The sequence below is a fragment of the Aythya ferina genome (genome assembly GCF_964211825.1).
Source record: "Aythya ferina genome assembly, chromosome: 28".
NCBI lineage: Eukaryota > Metazoa > Chordata > Aves > Anseriformes > Anatidae > Aythya > Aythya ferina.
The window spans coordinates 2,004,138-2,022,515 of NC_140325.1; the positions used below are offsets into that span (position 1 = coordinate 2,004,138).

At 55.4% G+C, this 18,378-nt stretch overlaps 1 protein-coding gene across 4 annotated transcripts in view; it reads right to left on the reverse strand.

The window, feature by feature from the left end:
- LOC311424681 (cyclic AMP-dependent transcription factor ATF-7) overlaps window positions 1-18,378 on the reverse strand; it is a 66,257-nt gene that overhangs the window by 17,507 nt on the left and 30,372 nt on the right. For all 4 annotated transcript variants that reach the window (XM_084500007.1, XM_084500004.1, XM_084500005.1 and 1 more), the window contains exons 3-4: window positions 4,311-4,407; window positions 1,806-1,924 (exon numbers count right to left, since the gene is read on the reverse strand). In XM_084500007.1, coding sequence (XP_084356133.1) covers window positions 1,806-1,924; window positions 4,311-4,407 — 216 coding nt within the window. The remainder of the gene's footprint in view (window positions 1-1,805; window positions 1,925-4,310; window positions 4,408-18,378) is intronic.

Here is an 18,378-nt window from a genome sequence, read left to right on the forward strand (position 1 = left end):
GGGCAGGAGAAACTCCACCTCCATCGGCGCTGACGGCCGTTTGTCCGAGCTGCAATCCCTCCCGGTGCTTTGCTTCGCTTGCCCGAGTGCTGACAGCTCGTCCTAGCGTCTAACCTAAACCTCCCCTGCATTTTAAGGCTCGGGGAAGGAGAGAAAATTGCAGCGAGGGGGAGAATCCGGGCGGCTGCTCTCTGCTCGCAGTGATTTACGCAGGAGCTCTGCTCGGGGTCCCCGCGGTACCCGGTTACCTGCCCTCCTAAGCAGAGATGCTGCACTGGGAAGCACAAAGGAGAAGGGATTAACATGCAGGGAAGTTTCAAGCCGCTTAAAGTGCCTCCAGGGGAAGCCCCTGCTGTGCCTATGTTTTTAATTAACGTGCTGGTGTCGAGACCACCCTTGGAACCGGAGGACAAAACACAACAGCAGCGACTGGGCTGGACGCAGCCAAATGTTCAAAGCATCCCAGAAATGCAGCAGGCAGCTCTGGCCAGGCTCAGGGAGTGACAAGCCATCTGGGCCCGGGGCTCTCGCGTGTGCAGAGATTTTCAGGGAGGGATAAAAATGCTTTCCTTGCGCCCGAAACCACCCCCGAGCTTCAAGCCGCCGCGTTCGCCGGGCTGCTGGCGGAAATATTTTGACTGCAGTCATCCTAAAGCAAAAAAAAAAAAAAAAAAAGAAAAAAGCAAAACATCCAAGAGCCTAAAGGGTCTTAGCTGCAGCTATTAGGTAGCGGAGCACAGGATATGGGTGGTCTTCCCTATAAAACGACTGGCTAGACTGTGGGCTGCTCAGCCATTTCTACGTGAAACCACAAACGAAAAGCTACCTTCTCCCAGCGCGCCCGGTCTGGGCTGCCGAGAACAAAAGGCAGGGAATTCAGAGCATAAAAATGCCCCGGCAAGGCCCTGCAGCATACCAATGAGAGAGATCAATTTCTGCTTTAAAGAGCCCTGTTATTAGGAGAGCTCGGGGGGGTGTGTGTGTGTGTGGGGGGGGAGACAGTTTTCGGTTTTAATTCTGAATTCCTCCGTTCCCCATCTCGGCGAAGATTTACGCGGCTCTGCTCCCGCAGTTTATTTCCGAGCAGCGCCGCTGACTGCGAGCGTATGTACATCCATACATCAATTTAGTAAATGTATGTGCCAGCCCCAGAGCCCGGTCCGCATCTGCTGCTCCTCCGATCCTGGAGATGGGGAGGGGAGTCGGGGGGGGGGAAATGTCCTTAATTAGCTGCTATCTGACGAGATCCCGTTGTCCTTCAGACCCGGGGTTGGCAGGGGCAGCCTGAATCGATACTGCTTGCATATGAGGGAGCTCTTTGTTAGGAAAAGCCTCTCTCCTGCGCGGAGCCCCTCTCTCTGTTTGCAGCTCAGGCGCCGCGAGAGCTCCGTGCCCTTGCAGGGAGCACAGGAGGAGCCGTCGGGGGGGGCCGCGGCTGCACCTTAAAGGCAGCAGCACCCAGGATCCCAATCCCTGAGGGCATTTTGCTCAGCCCCCGAGCATTTCATGGTCCCCATTTTCCTGCATCTCCTTCCCGCGATGCAAGGCGTTTGGGGCACTGCCCTTTTTTTCATTTTTGGAAGCGAAAAGCCGAAGGAATAATAAACCGTTAAAACCCGCTCGAACCGGGCCTCGGGTTGCAGGCCTGCCAGCCAAAGTCACCCGAGTTAAAAAAATAAAGTCCCACGTTAAATCCGAGACCGTGCCGTGCCATATGCCTTCCATCAGACCAGCTCCATCCCCCCCAGCCCCGAAATATCGCACGGCTCGCTTTTAGGGCAGCGCTGGTGGCCTTCGCCTCTTGCCTTTTTCTCGTCATCCTCCGCCGCTTTCTTGAACTCGTGCTCGAAGGAGCTGGCCAGCTCGTTGAAGAGTCCCACCTCCTCGCAGTTCTTCAGGAACCGAGTCGGGGTCGGGGTCTGATCTGTTCGGGAGGCAAACACGGAGCAGCGGTCAGAGAGAGGCCAGAAAATCCCCTTGAACCCCCTTCACCCTCACCGGGGACGCCCAAAATGCGTGGCCTCTGCTTTGCAGAAGCCTGGCTGCTTTCCTGCGAAGGTGTGTGTCGTGTCTGCGAAGCAAGTGACAACTCGGGAAGAGGGAAAGAATTTCTCCTTGATTTTGTCTCGCTGCTAAATGGTGCTGGGAAATAAATCACTGCGGCGAGCGGCGTGCAGTGATTTCGGTGAGATTCCTGCCCGGGTGCTGTCCCATCCCTCCCGCCCCGGGGTTTTGCCCGTTCTCGGCTGAAATGTTACCACAAGGAAGGGAAAATAGCAGGGTTTGGTCTCCCTGAACGGGCAGACCTTTAAAACACGGAGGGATCGGAGGGGAAGCGGCCAAACGGAGCGGCCCCGTGGCCGACGCGATCGCGGAGCATGAAGGCGCATCCTGGGACGGGCGTGGGAGCGCTGCTCATCATCACTGCCCGAAGCAATTCCCACGGGGCCCGTTTTCCACCCTATTAACACGTCGAGTCGTGATCCCTCTGGCCATCGCCCAGGCCGTAAAGCAGGCAGGAGGCTCCCGGCGCTGCTGCGAGACGTGAGGTCGGGAGCCCCGCTATGGCAGGAGCCGGCTGGCCGAAAACTTGGCACGTTTGGGAGCGCAAAAGGGGATCCCCAGGTAATAAAGCCCAGACCCCCTCTGAGCACACTCCGCTTCCCCCCAGACCTCTCTTCATTACGCTACAAAACTTCATCAACTGGAGTTCTCAGTGGGAGGCTGCTTTTGCAGGGTTTTTAGGGCTCTCGTGGCTCTTTTCGGACCGTTCCCCGTTTGGCAATGTCCTTCCGAGGAGTCTCCACGGTGCCACCGAGCGAAGGAGCATCACCTCCCTCGTCCTACCCATGTCCCACTCCTACCACCAGGAAATACAGCAGCTCAGAACCCCAAAAGTGCACGTCCCCACCTAAATCTGCCTCTGCTCTAATGGGCGGAGGGGGACGGATCCCTCACGGCTGCCTTCAGCTCAAGGGATGCTGAAATCCTGCTGAAATCCCGCTCGTTAACGCGGGGGCTGCTGCCCTGGGCTCAGCACGAAGCAGGAGGGAGGGAGAGAAGGAGAAAACCCAGGGACAAAATGGTGGCTTTACAACAGGAGGGATGCTTGCGTTAAATGGGCTTGTGCTGACCACAGCTAAATAGGTTGTTGGTTTGTGGTTTTTTTTTTTTTTTTTCCTTATTTTTTTTTTCTTTGTGATTTGCCCTGGAGCAACCCATTGAGCAGCAGCCAAGAAAAGCTCTGCTGGGGGGGGGGGGGCTCCATCAGCCCTCGCCGCTGTTCCTTGTGCTAAATCCCCCCCAGTTTCATCCCCACGCAGGGTTTTATCCTGAAGGGTTCGCACCCAGGAGAAGCAAAGCTGAGGGCTTTTAACGGTGGGCTTCAGGGGGAGACGGGGCTGTGATCCCCCTCTGCTCCCACTGCACCCCCCAGCCAGCTCCCCCCTGGGTTTAGCAAGCAGAAGGGAACCCACCCCCCCAGCATCCTACAGACACAGGGGGCAAACTGAAGGAAAACTCATCTTTAGGAACCCAAGGACCCTTCGAGTTTGCACCCCAAAATTTTCATCATCAAATCCCGTTAGCCTGATCCCATTCGGAACGGCTTCTCCTTTCACCAGGGGGAACACAAACCCTGCTCCATTTATTGAGCCCGAAAGAGGAGCCCGACAAGGCAGGAGAGGGTCTGTAAGTGGCAGTGATCTGCTGCCAGACAATACACTTTTTTTTTTTTCTCCCCCCCCCCCCCAATCTTATAAAGGCTGCATTGACTGCGTGCTGCCAGAGCGCCTCGGTCGGGCTCTGCAAACGCGCTCTCGGCAGTAGCCGGAGCACTCGGCGGCGTTTTAATTTATTAACTGCTGGCCCAAAAGCTCAAGGAAATTGACACCTGGGCTGAGGGGAGGAAGCTGGGTTTGTCAGATTTGGTTCATCGTCCTCAAAGCCCAGGCAGGAACGTGAAAGACCTTTTTGTCCATAAATCTTCCAGGCTTAATAAAAAGGGTGAGAGCTTTTTTAAAAAAAAAAAAAAAAAAAAAAAAGGAAAAAAAAAAAAAAAAAGGCAAACAAAAAACCCCCCACAAAACCTGATACCACCATAAAATAGAGAAAAAAAAAAAAGAAAAAAAAAAAAAAGAAACTTGGAAGCCTCTGGCTTTCCTTTCCTCCTGATTAAATGCAGATCACAAGAGCTTTTTATGGGAGGTAGGGACGTTTTTCAGTGCATCTGGTCCCCGGTATTAATCTTGCAGTCATGCTATATTAATGTGCACCATTTTCCGAGTTGGCCTGGATTGAGCGCCGCATACCTGCTATGATGACTGAGTCGGTTCGAGCGGGGCCGAATTTCAATGTCATCTCATGCTTGTGTTTATGAACCGCCAGGTGGTCCTCGTTTGTAAACCTCTGAAATGAAACAATTTAGAAAATGGTGAATAAATGCATTTTGGGTTTTACGGTACATCCTGCAGCAGGCTGGGGGGGTTGGAGGGGGGAGAGAGAGAGAGAGAGAGCCGCCCGGAGAGCGGCTGTAACACAATCGCTGCCGAGCGTTAAGCAAAACCAGAGCGGGACAGATTGTTGGAGAAGCGGGGTGTGAACACAGAGCTCGAAACCAAAAAGCCATTAGGCGGCCTTCTGGCGGACGGGGGACAAATATTTGGAATAATCCTTATTTTTTTTGTTGTTGTTGTTTAAGTGGCGGGGCTGCAGCCGAGTTCGGCGACGCAAACGGTCGCCGCCGCGCCGCTCGGCGAAACGTGCCGCTCGATTGCTGGCTGATGGAGGGACAAATTAGGGGAATTAGGGGTCAATCAGCTTTATTTTTTTTCGCAGCAGAGCTGGCACCAGGGTGGCCGTTCAGCCCCGGGGCTTTACGATGTGGGATGGACGCGGCTCTCGGTGGCGGTGCCGTGCCGGGGGGTGGGGGGGGGGGGCCGCCCTTGGCGTGCCATAAAAACGCCTCCTGAAATTCCACCTGCGGCAGGATCGTGGGCTGAAAAAAAACAAAAAAAAAACATTTTTGGGCCGTGCTTTTGGGAACCCCGCAGGGCCGAGAGGCGGACAAAAGGGCTCGCTGCCATCAGAAGCAGGGGAGCGGGGACCATCGCTGCTCTGCGCCGCGCGAGGCGGAGGGCGCAGGGGAGGGAGGCAAGGACAGAGTTAAAGCAAATAATCATCAGGAGCCGAGGATGGATTGCGCCTCTCCGAACAGACTGCGACAAAGCACGAGGCGGAGGGCACCGCACGGGCCGTGCTGCAGGATTTTTACGCAGCCAGCAGCCGTGCAGCAGCGGGCTGGCCGTATTTTTTTTTTTTTTTCCTCTCGTTTCTAGAAAGAGCTGGTGCCGCGGCGGCGAATTTCCGCCCTTTCCCCCGTCCTTTTTTTTTTTTTCCTCGCACCACCCCAAAGCCACCTGTTTGGGTGGATTAGCTCGAGCGCGACACCCCGCTTCGCCCTCTCCTCCCGATGCTTATTTAGGGCTCGATTTTTTGCTCGGGCAAAGCCACTTTTCTAACCCGGGAGCTGCCACCTCGGTGCCAGCAGACATCGGGCGCCTCCGTGCACATCCCATCCGCCTTCCCCTTGGGTACAGCACCAGGCTCGTTCTGCAAAGCAGCCTTAAAATATATCACAACAGACAGGTCCATAAGGTTTTTGAGGGTGACTCGTAACCGGGTCTCGAATTAAAAGGGGTCAGAGCTTTTACACCCTTTCAGGCAGCTCCACAAAGAGGTTTTCGCCTGCTTAACCCCGGGTGCGCACGCAGCGGCTTTCCCGGTCACCTCTCCCCCGTCTGCTCTGCAGCTAAACCTTAAATCCCACTTCCCAACACTTTTGCTAAAGACCCCCACACACTTCTGCCGTGTTTTTTTTTTTATTTATTTTTTTCTCCACGTTCCCAGCAGCTTCAGCAAAACCTCGGCCCCCAGCTCCAGCCCCGATGTGACTCGCTTCCAAACGGGCGTCGCAAATCTCCGCGAACAAAGGAGAGGAGCGAGCGAAGCGCAGCCCCGGGGTGGGATTTTGAAGCCGCCGCCGCCGCCGTTTCGCCGAGGGAGCCCAAATTTTGCAGCCTCGTTTTGCGCCGCGCCATAAAGCGCTGGCGGAAAGGGGGGGGGGGGGGTACGTGGGGAGGCAGGGTTGGCACCGGCGCTTTGTCACACTTTTGGCCCAAAATACCGGCTGCCAGCCCCCGCTCGACGCGCTGACGAGCCGTTATCGGAGGAAAAAGGGTGGGTTACGGTAAGCGGAGGAGAATAAATCAGGATTTTTTTTTTCGCGAGGACGGAGGAGCAGCCGGTTCCCGATGAATATTGAGCAGGCAGGCGGCCGCTACGCCGACACAGGAGGGGAAAAAAAAAAAAAAGGAAAATGAAGAAAATGCCCAGTTCTCCCATTTGGGCTTGTGCTAGGTAAAGAAATGAGATTTTCAGGGCGAGAAGGGGGTGAATAGGGCCACATTTTCCCCCTCCACATCCTCCCCAGCAGCCCTGGCTCCAGCAAGGGGCACGTTTCAGCCCGGACTTGGCAGCGTTGGTACTGCTGAATTTATTTTAATCTTTCATTTTGCTCCGTGCAGGATTTTTTTTTTTTTTTCTAGGGCACTTTTGCTGCTTTCGGCGCGCGTTACAGCTCTATTTAACATCTTTATGTGGTCTTACTAGCTGCGGAGCTCTCTCTTTCTCTGCACAGAAATGCTCACAGACACAATATATCTTTCTACATACATTTCCAAACGCCGAAACCTAGAGGCTGAGTCTGGCACTTCAGTTCTAAATCATGTCATTTTACACAGAGAAGAAAGCAGGGGGGAGAGCGGGGGAAAGAAGGAGGGGGGATAGGGGAAAAAAAAAAAAAAAAAAAAAAAAAAAAAGGGCGAATGAGTTAAAGCCACAGCACCAGCTTTAATATTTAATCTCCTTCCATCAGCAGCTGACATATAGCAGTGTTATTTCAGCCTGCTAGTTTGCGGGTGTCTGAATTAAAAAGAAGATGTGGGCTGTAAACTCTTTGGGGCGAGGGACAGCCGCGCGGAGCTGAGGATGCCGCGGCCGCCCCCGCGGCGTGCATCGGCCCCGAAAGCAGCGACCCTGCGAGCGGCAGCAGCCCAAAATCAGGTCTAAATGCCACCAACAGCCCCCATTTCAGCTCTTTTCTCCCCCTGTGATGGCTCCGGGAGCTCCGGCCGCTGCCTTCGGTGCGAGGGCTGGAGCACGCCGATGGCATTTGGGGTTTGGGTAAAAACGGGGCTGAGTTTATTTACCCAAGAGGCAGTCTCAGCTTTTTGGAGAAAACAGATTTGAGGCAGATTAAGGCTGGACAGTCTGCATTCTTTACTCAACAGGCTGTGACAGCTCGATGAATAAGCGTGCTCATTTAAAAATCTTTATTTAACAGGGCACAATACTTCCAGCTGGAGCGACGTGCCATCTCTGCCAGAACAAGAGCCAGAGAATAAACGCAGCGGGCTGAAGCCTGGATCTTCAGGCAGAAACATTTTCCATCGATTTAAGACGCAGGACATGAAAAACAAGGGGTTGCTTAGGGTTTCTCCTCGCTTCTGCATTCGTAAAGCCTTCGACCGCACTCAAACCGCGGGCGAATGGAGCACGATGTGTCCCCTGACACAGTCTGGAGGCACAGCACGGGCTCCAGCCTGGCACAGAAAGCCCCCTGAGAGCTGAGATCCCCTGGGCTCTGCCTTTCCAGGCAAAATCAGAGCTGGATGTGTCCCATGCAGGATAAATCCCATGCAAAGGGAGGGTTAGGGAGCGCTGAACCCACCGCACCGAGCCCAGCGGCCCCGTGCTCGCTGGTGGTAGCCACGGTGTGCAAACTGTGTGCCTGTTTTTTAACCTTGACACTCGTTTTTGGAGAACACAACCAGTGGCTGCGGTGCTGAGCCAGCCACCTGGCCGAAATTCAGTTTTAACACAGACGGGGTGCGGGCTGCGGGCGGCACAAAGCGCTCCCTGGGCACACGCTTGGGAAAAGGAGGCTTTGCCTTGCAGAGAGCGCAAACCTTGGGATCTAGGAGGGGTGGGGAGCCAAACCTGGCCACATCAGGCTCCTCACGGGGCTGAGTTAACAGCTACTGTTAAGACGGGGAAGCCCAAAGGCTGCTCCGACCCCTGGCACAGCAGTGTGGCTGAGACACCTGGATAGGATGGGAGACAAAAGGAGACAGCACGTGCCCGGCAGGCGCCGCGCTGGAGGGAAACAGCACGGGCTGAGCTGAGCAAAAAGGCACCGACTTCCAAAGGAGCCACCCCGGAGCCCACCCTCGGTTATCGTGGTGTGAGCATCCCACGACAAGGGGGCTGGGGGGTGTCTCGGGGTCTGCGCCACCCTCCAAGCACCACCTCGGGGGGCAGGCTGGATGGATTCCCCCCCGTGCGCCCGGCACAGCCGTGGAGGTAACTAATGCAGGGTCACGGGTGCCCAAAGGTGAGCGGTGCCGGCTCTGAGTGATGCGACCCCCCCTGGTTCCCATGTGAGATCCGGGCTCCATCCCCCCCATTTCCCAGCTGAGCAATGCCCACGCTAATTCCCCCCCCCTTCCCTCGCGCAGAGGCTGGAAGGATTAATTCGCTAATGCGCGTAAAGTGCCCGGCTACCGGAGTGATTCATGGGTTTTAGAGGCCGGGGGGGACCATTACAATTATCTGCCCCGTGAATCCCCAGCTGGGCCCGTTTCCAGAGGAGAGGAGGTGGCACGAGGCAGCGGCGGTAACGCGGCGAAGACTTGTTGGTTCGAAAGAATGCAGCAAGAGCGCGGCCACGCTGCCTCTTTTTACGCTTTGGAGGGACGGCACGCTGAGATTTCGGCCCCATTTTCCCTTTGTTTGTACCCCCAGGGGTGGGTTTTCCCCCAAAAAGGGCTCGGAGCCTGCCTGCTCCCATGGGAAAAGCTGGTGCCACGAAAAAGGAGCCGAGGGTGCTCTGTCGGCACCTTTGGCTGCCTGGAGAGCTGGCTTCAGTGGCGGCATCCTTCCGCTAGAGGAGGGAAGAGACAGCACCTCCGCCAGCCGAGGCCGAATGAAAAGAAGAGCGAAGGTTTACGAGCCCTGCAGAACAAAACCCGAGGTCGCACCCGGCACGTCCCCGTAGCCAGAGGGAGCCCTGCCCAGCACAAAGCCCTTCGGCAGGAGGGGAGCGGATCCTTTGCGGTGCCCTGATGCTTGTTCACGGCCCGGGCTCTGTGCTTGGAGCCCCCCAGCCAAGGTCACGGCACCCTGGTCCGTGCAGGAGAGGAAGGGAAGACTAAAAGGGGGGCAAGGGCTCATCTCCACGGCCCCACAGGCCAGGGGATGTCAGCTCAGCCCCTTGTCTCTCCCCTGGCACGGCTGGCTCTGGCATCGCAGCGGGATGCACCCCTTTTGGTGCCCTTCCCAAAAGGCAGGGGCAGCAGGAAAAGGTTATTTCTGTTTTCCTGCGAAAATCAAGAAGGGCACAGCCAGCTCGATCACCTCAGAAAGGAGCAGGCTTGGACGCATCTGGGGCAAGGTCCCCCTGCTGTTCCCCCCGCCCCCCGCTAAAACTGCATCGAGATTAAACCTTGCAGTGTTATTTTTGGCTCCGGCAACTCCAGGGACCCATGTGGCTATATGCCTTTTGCTTTAAAAATCTGCTTACATCCTGCCCCGTGATTAATTCACGTTCCTTTCCTTGTTTAAAAAAAAAAAAAAAAAAAAGAAAAAAGAAAAAAAAAGAATAATAATCAGAAACTCCAGCCTGCTCACAGGGTGCTTGGTGTTAGGAACCCCGTCCAAACCACCAGCACAGCCTTTAACAGACGCTTTGTTGGGATTAGCATTGTGCAAACCACAACAAAGCTGCCTTCTTTTTTCCTTCTGGAGGGCACCGTGTGATTTCCCAGCTATTTTTCGGGGGGCTCGCTTTGTTTTCCAGCCAGTCATCGCGGAGGGGAGCTGCGCGGCAGCACCTCCTCCGCGTCGGCTCGCCCGCCCCGCAAATCCTGGCGTGGGGAGGAGAAGCTGGGAGCACCCGGCGGTGCCCAGCTTCTCCTCGTGCATTTCTCCCACCTGCAGCGAGCCGAGAGCCCCCAGCACGGCAAGGTCACGGCGACAACACACGACGCATCCCCAGGACGAGCTGCTGGTTTTGTCGTGCAGCAGGGAGCAGGCTGGAGGAAGGGAGGGGATTTTACGGGTTCGGCACGCTGCTCCTACCAACTCCCCGGCAATTAGCTGCCCAGGTGGCTCCCCAAAGTTCCCTGCGATTTAAACAAAGAGTTAAGCAGGTCCTGGAGCCCGTCCCGTCCCGGTTCCTCCTTGGCCAGAAGGGCAGAGCATTTAACTGGGAGTAGGTAAATAATTTAATTTACATTTCTATAGCTTCGCTCATCCCAGAGGGCTTCTCATACACATGCCCCTCCGCTGAAATGCAGGTGTTGCAGCAGGGGGGAAGGCAGCAACCATCTGGCCTACAGCACACCACGTCGCGGCGAGGAGGGAAGCATTCGGCCAAGGACATACGGGGCAAATTCTTTAATAAACTCCGCATTCAACTCTCTTTCTTTTTTTTTTTTTTTTTATAAATTTTAATCAAGGCTCCCGTGGCGGACGCAGCGTCTCCTTCACCTCCCGCCCGCTGGAGCTCAGCATCAAGGCTGGGTGCAGACAAAACCGACCTCAGCCCTCCTGAACGGCCGGGAGCTACCTGCTGGGATGGCATCGAATCCACTGGGATAACTGGGATTCCACTGGGATAACTGGGATAAACGACCCGGCTCGGACACCGGGAGCTTTTGCTGTCGAACCCAAGCCAAAGAAAACCCAAGGGGTTTCTTTATAGGGCCCTGAAGGACCTAGAACCGACCTCTTCCCCTTTTTCAAAAGGGGTTCTATGAGGAAAAAGGCAGAGGAGCAGCCGGGTTGCTTCTGACACCGCCACCCTTCTGCGGGCAGGGGCTGGAGCCATCGGCACAAAGCCCGCGGCGATGCACTGGTCGTTTCCTTCCACACGGTGGAGCGTTTTTAGGCTCGTTTCGCCGCCAGTGAAGGTTATTAAAACCCACGTATTAATTACCGCTGCCACATAACTTAAGAGGAGAGGCCCAGCGGTAATTAAGGGAGGTGAGCGAGGGGGTGGAGTTGCAGAGCGTCAGCGGCTCGGCAGCCTGTGCCTACGGATGTGCGCCTGCCCCATGGGATCCCCCAGATAGCTCCAGCGTGGACGTGAATCATTCTTACGTCCCCGGCTCGAATCCCAGCAGCACCACAGGTTTTCAGTGTGACCTTGGGCAAGCCATCAATTCTCCCCCTACCTACCAGACAGAGCAAATAAAAAGGGAAAAAAGGCACCATACTTCACGAGGGCGTTAGGAGAGGAAGCCGAGCGCGCACACAAGCACCGGGAGCCGTGCGAGAAGCACTGCAGGAAAAAAAAAAGATATTAACAAAGGCAATTACGGCGGCGCTCCCCCGGCTGTATTTCAGGCGGGGATTCATTAGGAGCTCGGCGTTTCTTGCTATCGCAAGAGCCGGGGGCCACAGACCAAGGAAAAGGGGCAAGGAGTGTGGGCATTCGGCCACGCAGAATTCCTGCCCTGCCCGACCGCGGGGCTGTGCTTTTTGGGGAGCTGGGGGGCATCAAGGGGGGAACGTGGTGCCCTGTAATTCCTGGGGCTCTGCCCTGCCGTGATTCGGAGGAAGAATCACGAACCCCCGGTGCCGGTGGTAGAGAAGAAAGGGGAAGAAAGGGTGAAAAAGGGAAAAAAAAAAAAATCCCCCCCTAGTCCCCTCCCAAGCCTTCAGATCTACCACAGAAACCCAATCTGGGCTCCTGCCTTCCCCCTGCAAGCCTCTGCTGTTTACCAAGTGAGTCACCCTTCCTGCCTCGAACGCTCCCCAGCTCCTGAATGAATAATTTGGGAGCAAAGCCTCGTTCTCAGCAAACAAACAGCATCAGCAGCGAGCCCCGCACGACGCACGCAGGCCGGAGATAATTTATAGAGTGAAAAGAAAAGAATAACAGGAAACTCCTTCTCTGCATACCCCGAGAAACAAGAATGTACGCGCAAAAATAATTAAATCCGAACTGGAGTCGATTAATTTGTCTACAGGGCTGAGGATTTGTGCTCTGGGAGGCTGCACGGGGCTCTTAAACAGGCTCTGGACGGGGGCCAAGGCTGTCAGTGAGGCAGGGGCTCGGAGAGGTTTTGGCAGCAGGTGCCGCAGCACATGCAGCTCCGCGGGACGAGTTGCTCCGGCTTCCCCGCTCGCTGCCAAGCCGTAGATTTCAGCTGAGAGCTCGGCCTCGTTGCAAACCGAGCCCCCGAGCCCCGGGTGACAACGGGGAGCCCCGCGCAGAACGCCTGTCGCTGCACCTGGCGGGGACCCCGCGCCACTCGCGCTGTCGGTGCCGGGAGGGGAGCTCAAAAATGCGGTGAGAGGGAACCCGAAAATGTGCTCGGAGGGAAACGAGGCAGCAGGATCGAGCTGAAAGCGGGACGAGCGTCTCGCTGAGACACCCAAGGCATGAGGGTGGGAGCGAGAAGCAGCCCAGGCACCGCTGCAGGGAGCTGCGAGCCCCGGCACCGTCGCCCTCCGTGGACTTACCCTTGGAGGAGCACAAGGGCAAGCCGTGCCGGGGGAGCAGGCCTCGAGCAGCGGGCTCCCATGGGTGGAAAACCCCATTTACCGCTCCGGACAGCCGGTGCCACAACTCCAATCCAATCCCCTGACGTTAATTTGGGAAGCAAATTCGGAATTGTTGGGAGGGAGCCCGCTGGGCTGAGGCTGATCGGAGAGGTTTGGCCGTGGTCCCCTCGCTAGCGCCGATCCCCTCCGCCGCGCTATTGTCCCGGTGCTGCAAGAAAGCCGGTCCTAAAAACAAAGAGTTAGCTCCAGTGGAAAAAAAGCGCTCATTGTGCCCGTGCGCCGCTGCTTGGAGGAGTCGCCGTGACTCAGCCTTGACCTTTGAGCACCACCACAATTAGAAGAAGGATGCCGTGCTCCCCATTCAGGGTTTTAACGCGCTGGAAGGTTGGTTTCCTTCAATTCATTCGCAGCACTGGGTGGGCGCCCACCCATTCATGCTGTGCGAGCCTCTCCTTTGGCTTTTTGGGCACAAAAGCAGGGTGGTGGTGGTGTGTTTTTTTTTTTTTTGTGGAGCTGAGCTAGAACTGCTCACGGGGAACCTCTAACAGCACCAGTTTGGAAAGGGCATCACGCTAAATGGATACAGAGGCTCGTTGCCTTTTTTCCCCTTTAGTATTAGCACATTGGCCTATTTCCTCGTTAATATTAGCATTTCCTAGCTAGGAGGAAGAAGCTACGAGGAGGAGCGGATCCACACTACCAGAGGAGCGTGAGCACGGCTTAGCCAAGCCTCAAGCGGAGAGGGACAAAAAGCAGGAGCCAAATTCAATTCTGTGGATCCTCGGCCACCCTGAGAAGCAACTGGGATGTTTTAGAAACGAGGCGCAGAAATATGCAGGACCTGGCCCCTTTGTGCCTCCCGAGAGGTGCACGAGCTCTGTGGAAGCTCAGCAGACCCCATCAGCCAGCCGTGACATCCCCAAGCGCCCCAGTGCGAGACGTGGGACGGGACCGAGGGGTTCCCCGAAGCCCTGCAGTGACTCCCTCCTGGCCACAGATGCCCCGCATCCCTTCGGAGCACCCCACGCTACCCCAGCTCCCAGATCCCACCCTTGGGTGTGATTTCCCCCACAGCCAACCCATCCCATAGCACAAAAAGCTCCCTGGCACCAATCTCAGCACCACGGCGCACGAGAGCGCATCCTTTCTCAGTGCATCCCTCCTTCCTAGAAACGGCCAAAACCCCAAATCCCTCCTTTTCTAAGGGCCACGATAAGTGCCGAGGTGCGGCAGTAATTAAAGGAGGAGGAAGGCCAACGGCAGAAAAAAAAAATTCCATGCGTTTGCCTCTTTTTGCCTCTCGGAAGAGCCACCTGTTTTCTCGTAACAGGTAGATTTATGGGCGTATTAACGCGGCGCTGCTGCTCCCACCCTGATGAGGTTCTCAGTGACCCTCTTCTCTCCCGAGATTTATGGTTTCTCGGAGCAGCCTAGTGCAGAGGGGTCGAACTCCAGCTCTTTGCGCCACTCCATCCCACGCCCAGAGATCACCTGCGCCAGGGACCCGGATCCTTTCCCCAAATCGGCTGCAATCATTATGCAATCATGATGCCTGCAGAAGGTGCCAACCCTTCCCCAGCAAGTCTGTGCAGGCTCACGGGGAGCCAAATCTCGCTCTGCTCACGTTCTTCTCCAACTCCTGCCACCACCAGAGCTCACGACAGGGAGATTTCAGCCGCCTACACACCAGGATTATGTTTGAGGAGCGCATTAGCACGCTCCCAGCTCTCTGTGCTTGCCGGTGGACTCGGTGACCTGAGCAAATCCCCCAGCAAAAGCCCCTCTGTGCCTGCAGCAGGCTTCCCAGCTGCAATTCGTGCTGGCCCATGGCTCTCGCTCGCTCCTAATTGCCTCCTTGGCTGCTCCTGGCTAATGGCAAACCCTTTTAACATTGCTTTCCACCTGCAGCCCTTAATAAAAATTAAGTGGAGAAACTCTTTAAGTGCACGAAAAATCAGGAGGGATGGAGGCGAGCATAATGCAAGCCGCGTTTCCCCCGCGCCGTTTGATCTACGGCCTCCTCCCAGCCCCGGCAGCAGAGCTCAGCCCTGCCGGGTGCCACCTGGGCGATGATTCAGCGGCGCAGAAACGCACAGCTGAGGTCACCAAAACCGCTTCGCTCGTATCCTCGGGGTCCCAGCCGTTCTTCCGCCCACCTTAGGGGCTGCCGTTCATAAAATTTCACACGCCGGCAGGGCGAAAGGCTTTGAATTTTTCCTCTAAAGCTCGCCGATGTTTGAGGTTTACGGCAAATGTCGCATAAAAGGGAGACCTGCTAGCACAGCGATCCCAAACGGCTTTTAATACCTGAAGCGTGGGCAGGAAATCTCTCCCCCAAGCACAGAAACAAAGGCTCGGGTTCATCCGAAGCGAGCAGGTGAATTAGGAGATTGCACGAGAGCCAGAGTTGAGATGCCGACAGGGATGCTGTGCAATGAAGAGCTCACACCTGCACCCTCAGCACTGCGAGGACCCGGCGACACGTCGCACGGTGACTGCAGGTGGCTGGGGTGGCAGCAGAAGGGAAAAAGCAGGAGCCTTGCACCAAAAAAGCAAAGAGAAGAGCCAGAAAAATACCCACGAGCGAGACGCTGGTGGGACAGGCTGCTCCTTGCTTTTAGCTCTGGCTTGGATTGCTTCAAATCCGGTCCTTTGAGTATTTATTCTTGTAAAGGAGCTTTTTTTTTTTTGAGACTGAGCTGCTCGTCTCCCTGCCTGAAGTCCACATGAGGAGGGTTCAAGCAGACAAAAGGGACAGGCGATGCTTTCAGTCCCTGACAATCACTCTTGTGACCCTGAGCCCCTCGCCCGTTCCCAAACCCCGCTTCTCAGCCTAGAAGGAGGCACTGCCACATTTACCATTTGTAAATAACTTGAAGAAGTTTAAGAAGCCAAAAACGCTTTAACTGCCCCAAAGACAGACTGCTCCAACGTTTTGCAAGAACTTCATTTTATGAAATGGTTCCATTTAGCAGCCTTTACTGCTGAGATGAATTTATAGCTTGTTTTGCACTGCTGCAGAACTCTCCCACCCCATCCCCTACACACACAATTCTTTATTGTCTAGATGTTTACTCTCAGGGGGAATTTTAGGACTTTAATGTTTTTATTGTTTTAATCCGGCATATAAAAAAATTATTTGAGCTAAACAGCTGGTACAAGTGCTCGGGAAGTGGCGGTGCAGTTTCTCAGCTTGCATCATTAAGCAGGTGTTAAATAAACACGACGCCACGCTCCTCCCGAGATTTACCATCGCTGGAGATTTGCAGGGGACCTTGTGAGAACGGCGGGGATGTTACCAAACATCAGCCCAGCCTCTCCTGCTCCACGGCCCTCTTTATTTCTGCCAAAACTCCCAGGACCTGCCTTACCCAGGCTTATTCACCCTCAATCCCTCCAGCCAGCACCGCTAACTGGAGGAAGGGGCGAATCTCTCGAAGGAAAAATCCCCGTTTGCCACCTTCTGTGCACAAAGGGGACTTCTGCGGATTGGCCACGTGTTCAGGCACTCTAAAAAAAACCCAAAAGGTGCTTTTTCTTCCTGCCTGTAATGCGCTGAGATGCGTGCGCCAGTCCTTTGTGCGGCTGCAGCACCGCAGCCCCCAGTGGCAGAGCACCGCGGCGGCTGCCTGAACCCAGCAGTCCCTTACAAATGCTTCCTCCAGCATTAAGAGTGGCTAGAAATAAATGTAGTTGTGTTTATTGTGAGTTTTTACACCTCAGTGAAGAGCTGAGCCTCCAAGATAAAGGTCCTCGAGCAAAGCAGCAGCCACTGAGGGGAGGAGAGGGGCCAAAAATTAACATTAAAATTAAAAAAAAATACAAAAAGCCCACCTAGAAATCCCTCCTGCCATCAGCTCCGCTGCCGTTCTCTCATCTCACGTGAAGCAGCTCTGGAAAGAACCCGACTTTTACCATTGCTTAGAGCTTTTCCTACCCCACCCTGGCTCTCCAGCGAGGCTCGGGGGGGGGCTCGCAAAGCGCACGAGGACGCGGCGTCCCCTGCTCGGCATCGCGGCGAGCCGCAGCCACGGCGGAAAGCCGCAGTCAGCCGCAGAGGGGCGGAGCGGCCGCCGCACAATGCCCGGCTCCATCCCGGCGAGCATCCTCGGAGGCTGAAATCTTTCCTCTTCTCCCCTCTTGCCAAGAGCCGGCTCCGGCAGCTGCTTCTGCGGGGCTCGGTCGGGTCTTGCTGGGCTCGGATGCAGGGTCCTGCAAAAAAATCGTGTCCCCCAGCTCCTGGCTGCTGTTTAGGGATGGAGATTGAAGGAGGTCACGAGCTGGTTGGGTGCTACTGGCTCCGTGTGGGGTGTAAGGAGGGAAAAGATGCCTCTCTTTTTTTTCCCTCGTGACCCAAAGCAGGCTCCTCAGCACCGTTTTTTGCTGGGGAAGGAGATGGGAGGCCCTCACCGAGTCCCCCCCAGTTGTTTTTTCTCCTTAAGTGACAGTTTCCCTGGATTTTATGCAAGAGGTGTGCAGAAAATCCTGCAAATTCATGCACCTTTTTGGAGATGAAAGGCATGAAAGCAAGGCCTTCGTCCGAGCTGCGTGCCACTTCTGCCTGCATTAACCAGGGAAGCGTTAGCTGACCGCACAACACCACAACCTGCTCCTAAGCTTCAGAAATCAGCAGGCAGGTAGGAAGCGAGCCTCTGAACACCACCACCAAAACCCCAAACCAACCTGTCTGGTCTTCAAGAGTCTGTTTCTAAAATAAGGAAGTATTTGACCACGGAAGAGGCAGGAAGAATTCAATCCTGGGCGCAGGCTTGGACCCCGAGACCTCTCTCACTTCCCATGCACCTCACCCGTCCCAAACCTCCGAGCCCAGAGCCCTGCTTCACATTTGCTTTCCGAGGGAGCAGGGATGAAAAGCAGGTCTGGAGATAAGATGGCACGAGGTTAAACTCGCCAGCCAACGTGGCCCCGGGCAGCTTTCTGCCCCTCCCGAGCTCCAGAGCACCAGCAAGTTTTCAGATCAGTCTAATTTCAAGTTAATAAAAGAGCCCAGCTCGATTTATGGCCTCGTGCTAGCAGCACACGCCGTTTGCATTTTTGATATAGGGCGAGAGCTCTAGGTGAGGACTGGGCTGAGATTATTTTGTTCGGAGCAGAAACTCCGCGGCTGTGAAAGCCCCTTAAATCAAAACGAGAAGAAAGCATTCCCTGCAAGCCCGCAGCCAACGCTCCTTTGTGGGTATTTTTGCAGCCCCGATCATGTTCCCAAGAAAGGGGAAACCCTCCCTCCTCGTTCCCCCCCCCCCCCCAACCTTCAAGAAAGTGGAAACCGCCTCGTAATCTGGGAGCAAACAGCAAGGACGGGGCTCAGAAAAAAAATAAAAGAAATAAAATAAATTGTTAGAAACCTGGCAGCACCTGAGAAACTCCAGATCCAGCTCGAGGGGCTGCGAGAGCCCACACGCAGCTCTCCAAGGGGGACCTTTGTGGAAGGGTGAGAACCCTAAAGCCGGCTCCGAAATACCCAAAATACTCTGAAATACCCAAATGCTCGCCGTCAGTGGGCACCCTGCTGAATCTGCACCCTTGGGTGCTGCGCAGGGGCCGCTTTCCAAGCGGGGGGATGTTCTCCCACGTTGTCACCCACAGACATTTCTGCCGGGGACTTCCCCTCCTGCTCTGCTCACGTACGTGGCATCGAATGGCCCCAGTAAAAGGGGGCTCCGAGCCAGGATGTGTTCATATTCATACGTCTATAATGTAGATGGACGTGTAGCAGACATGAATAAA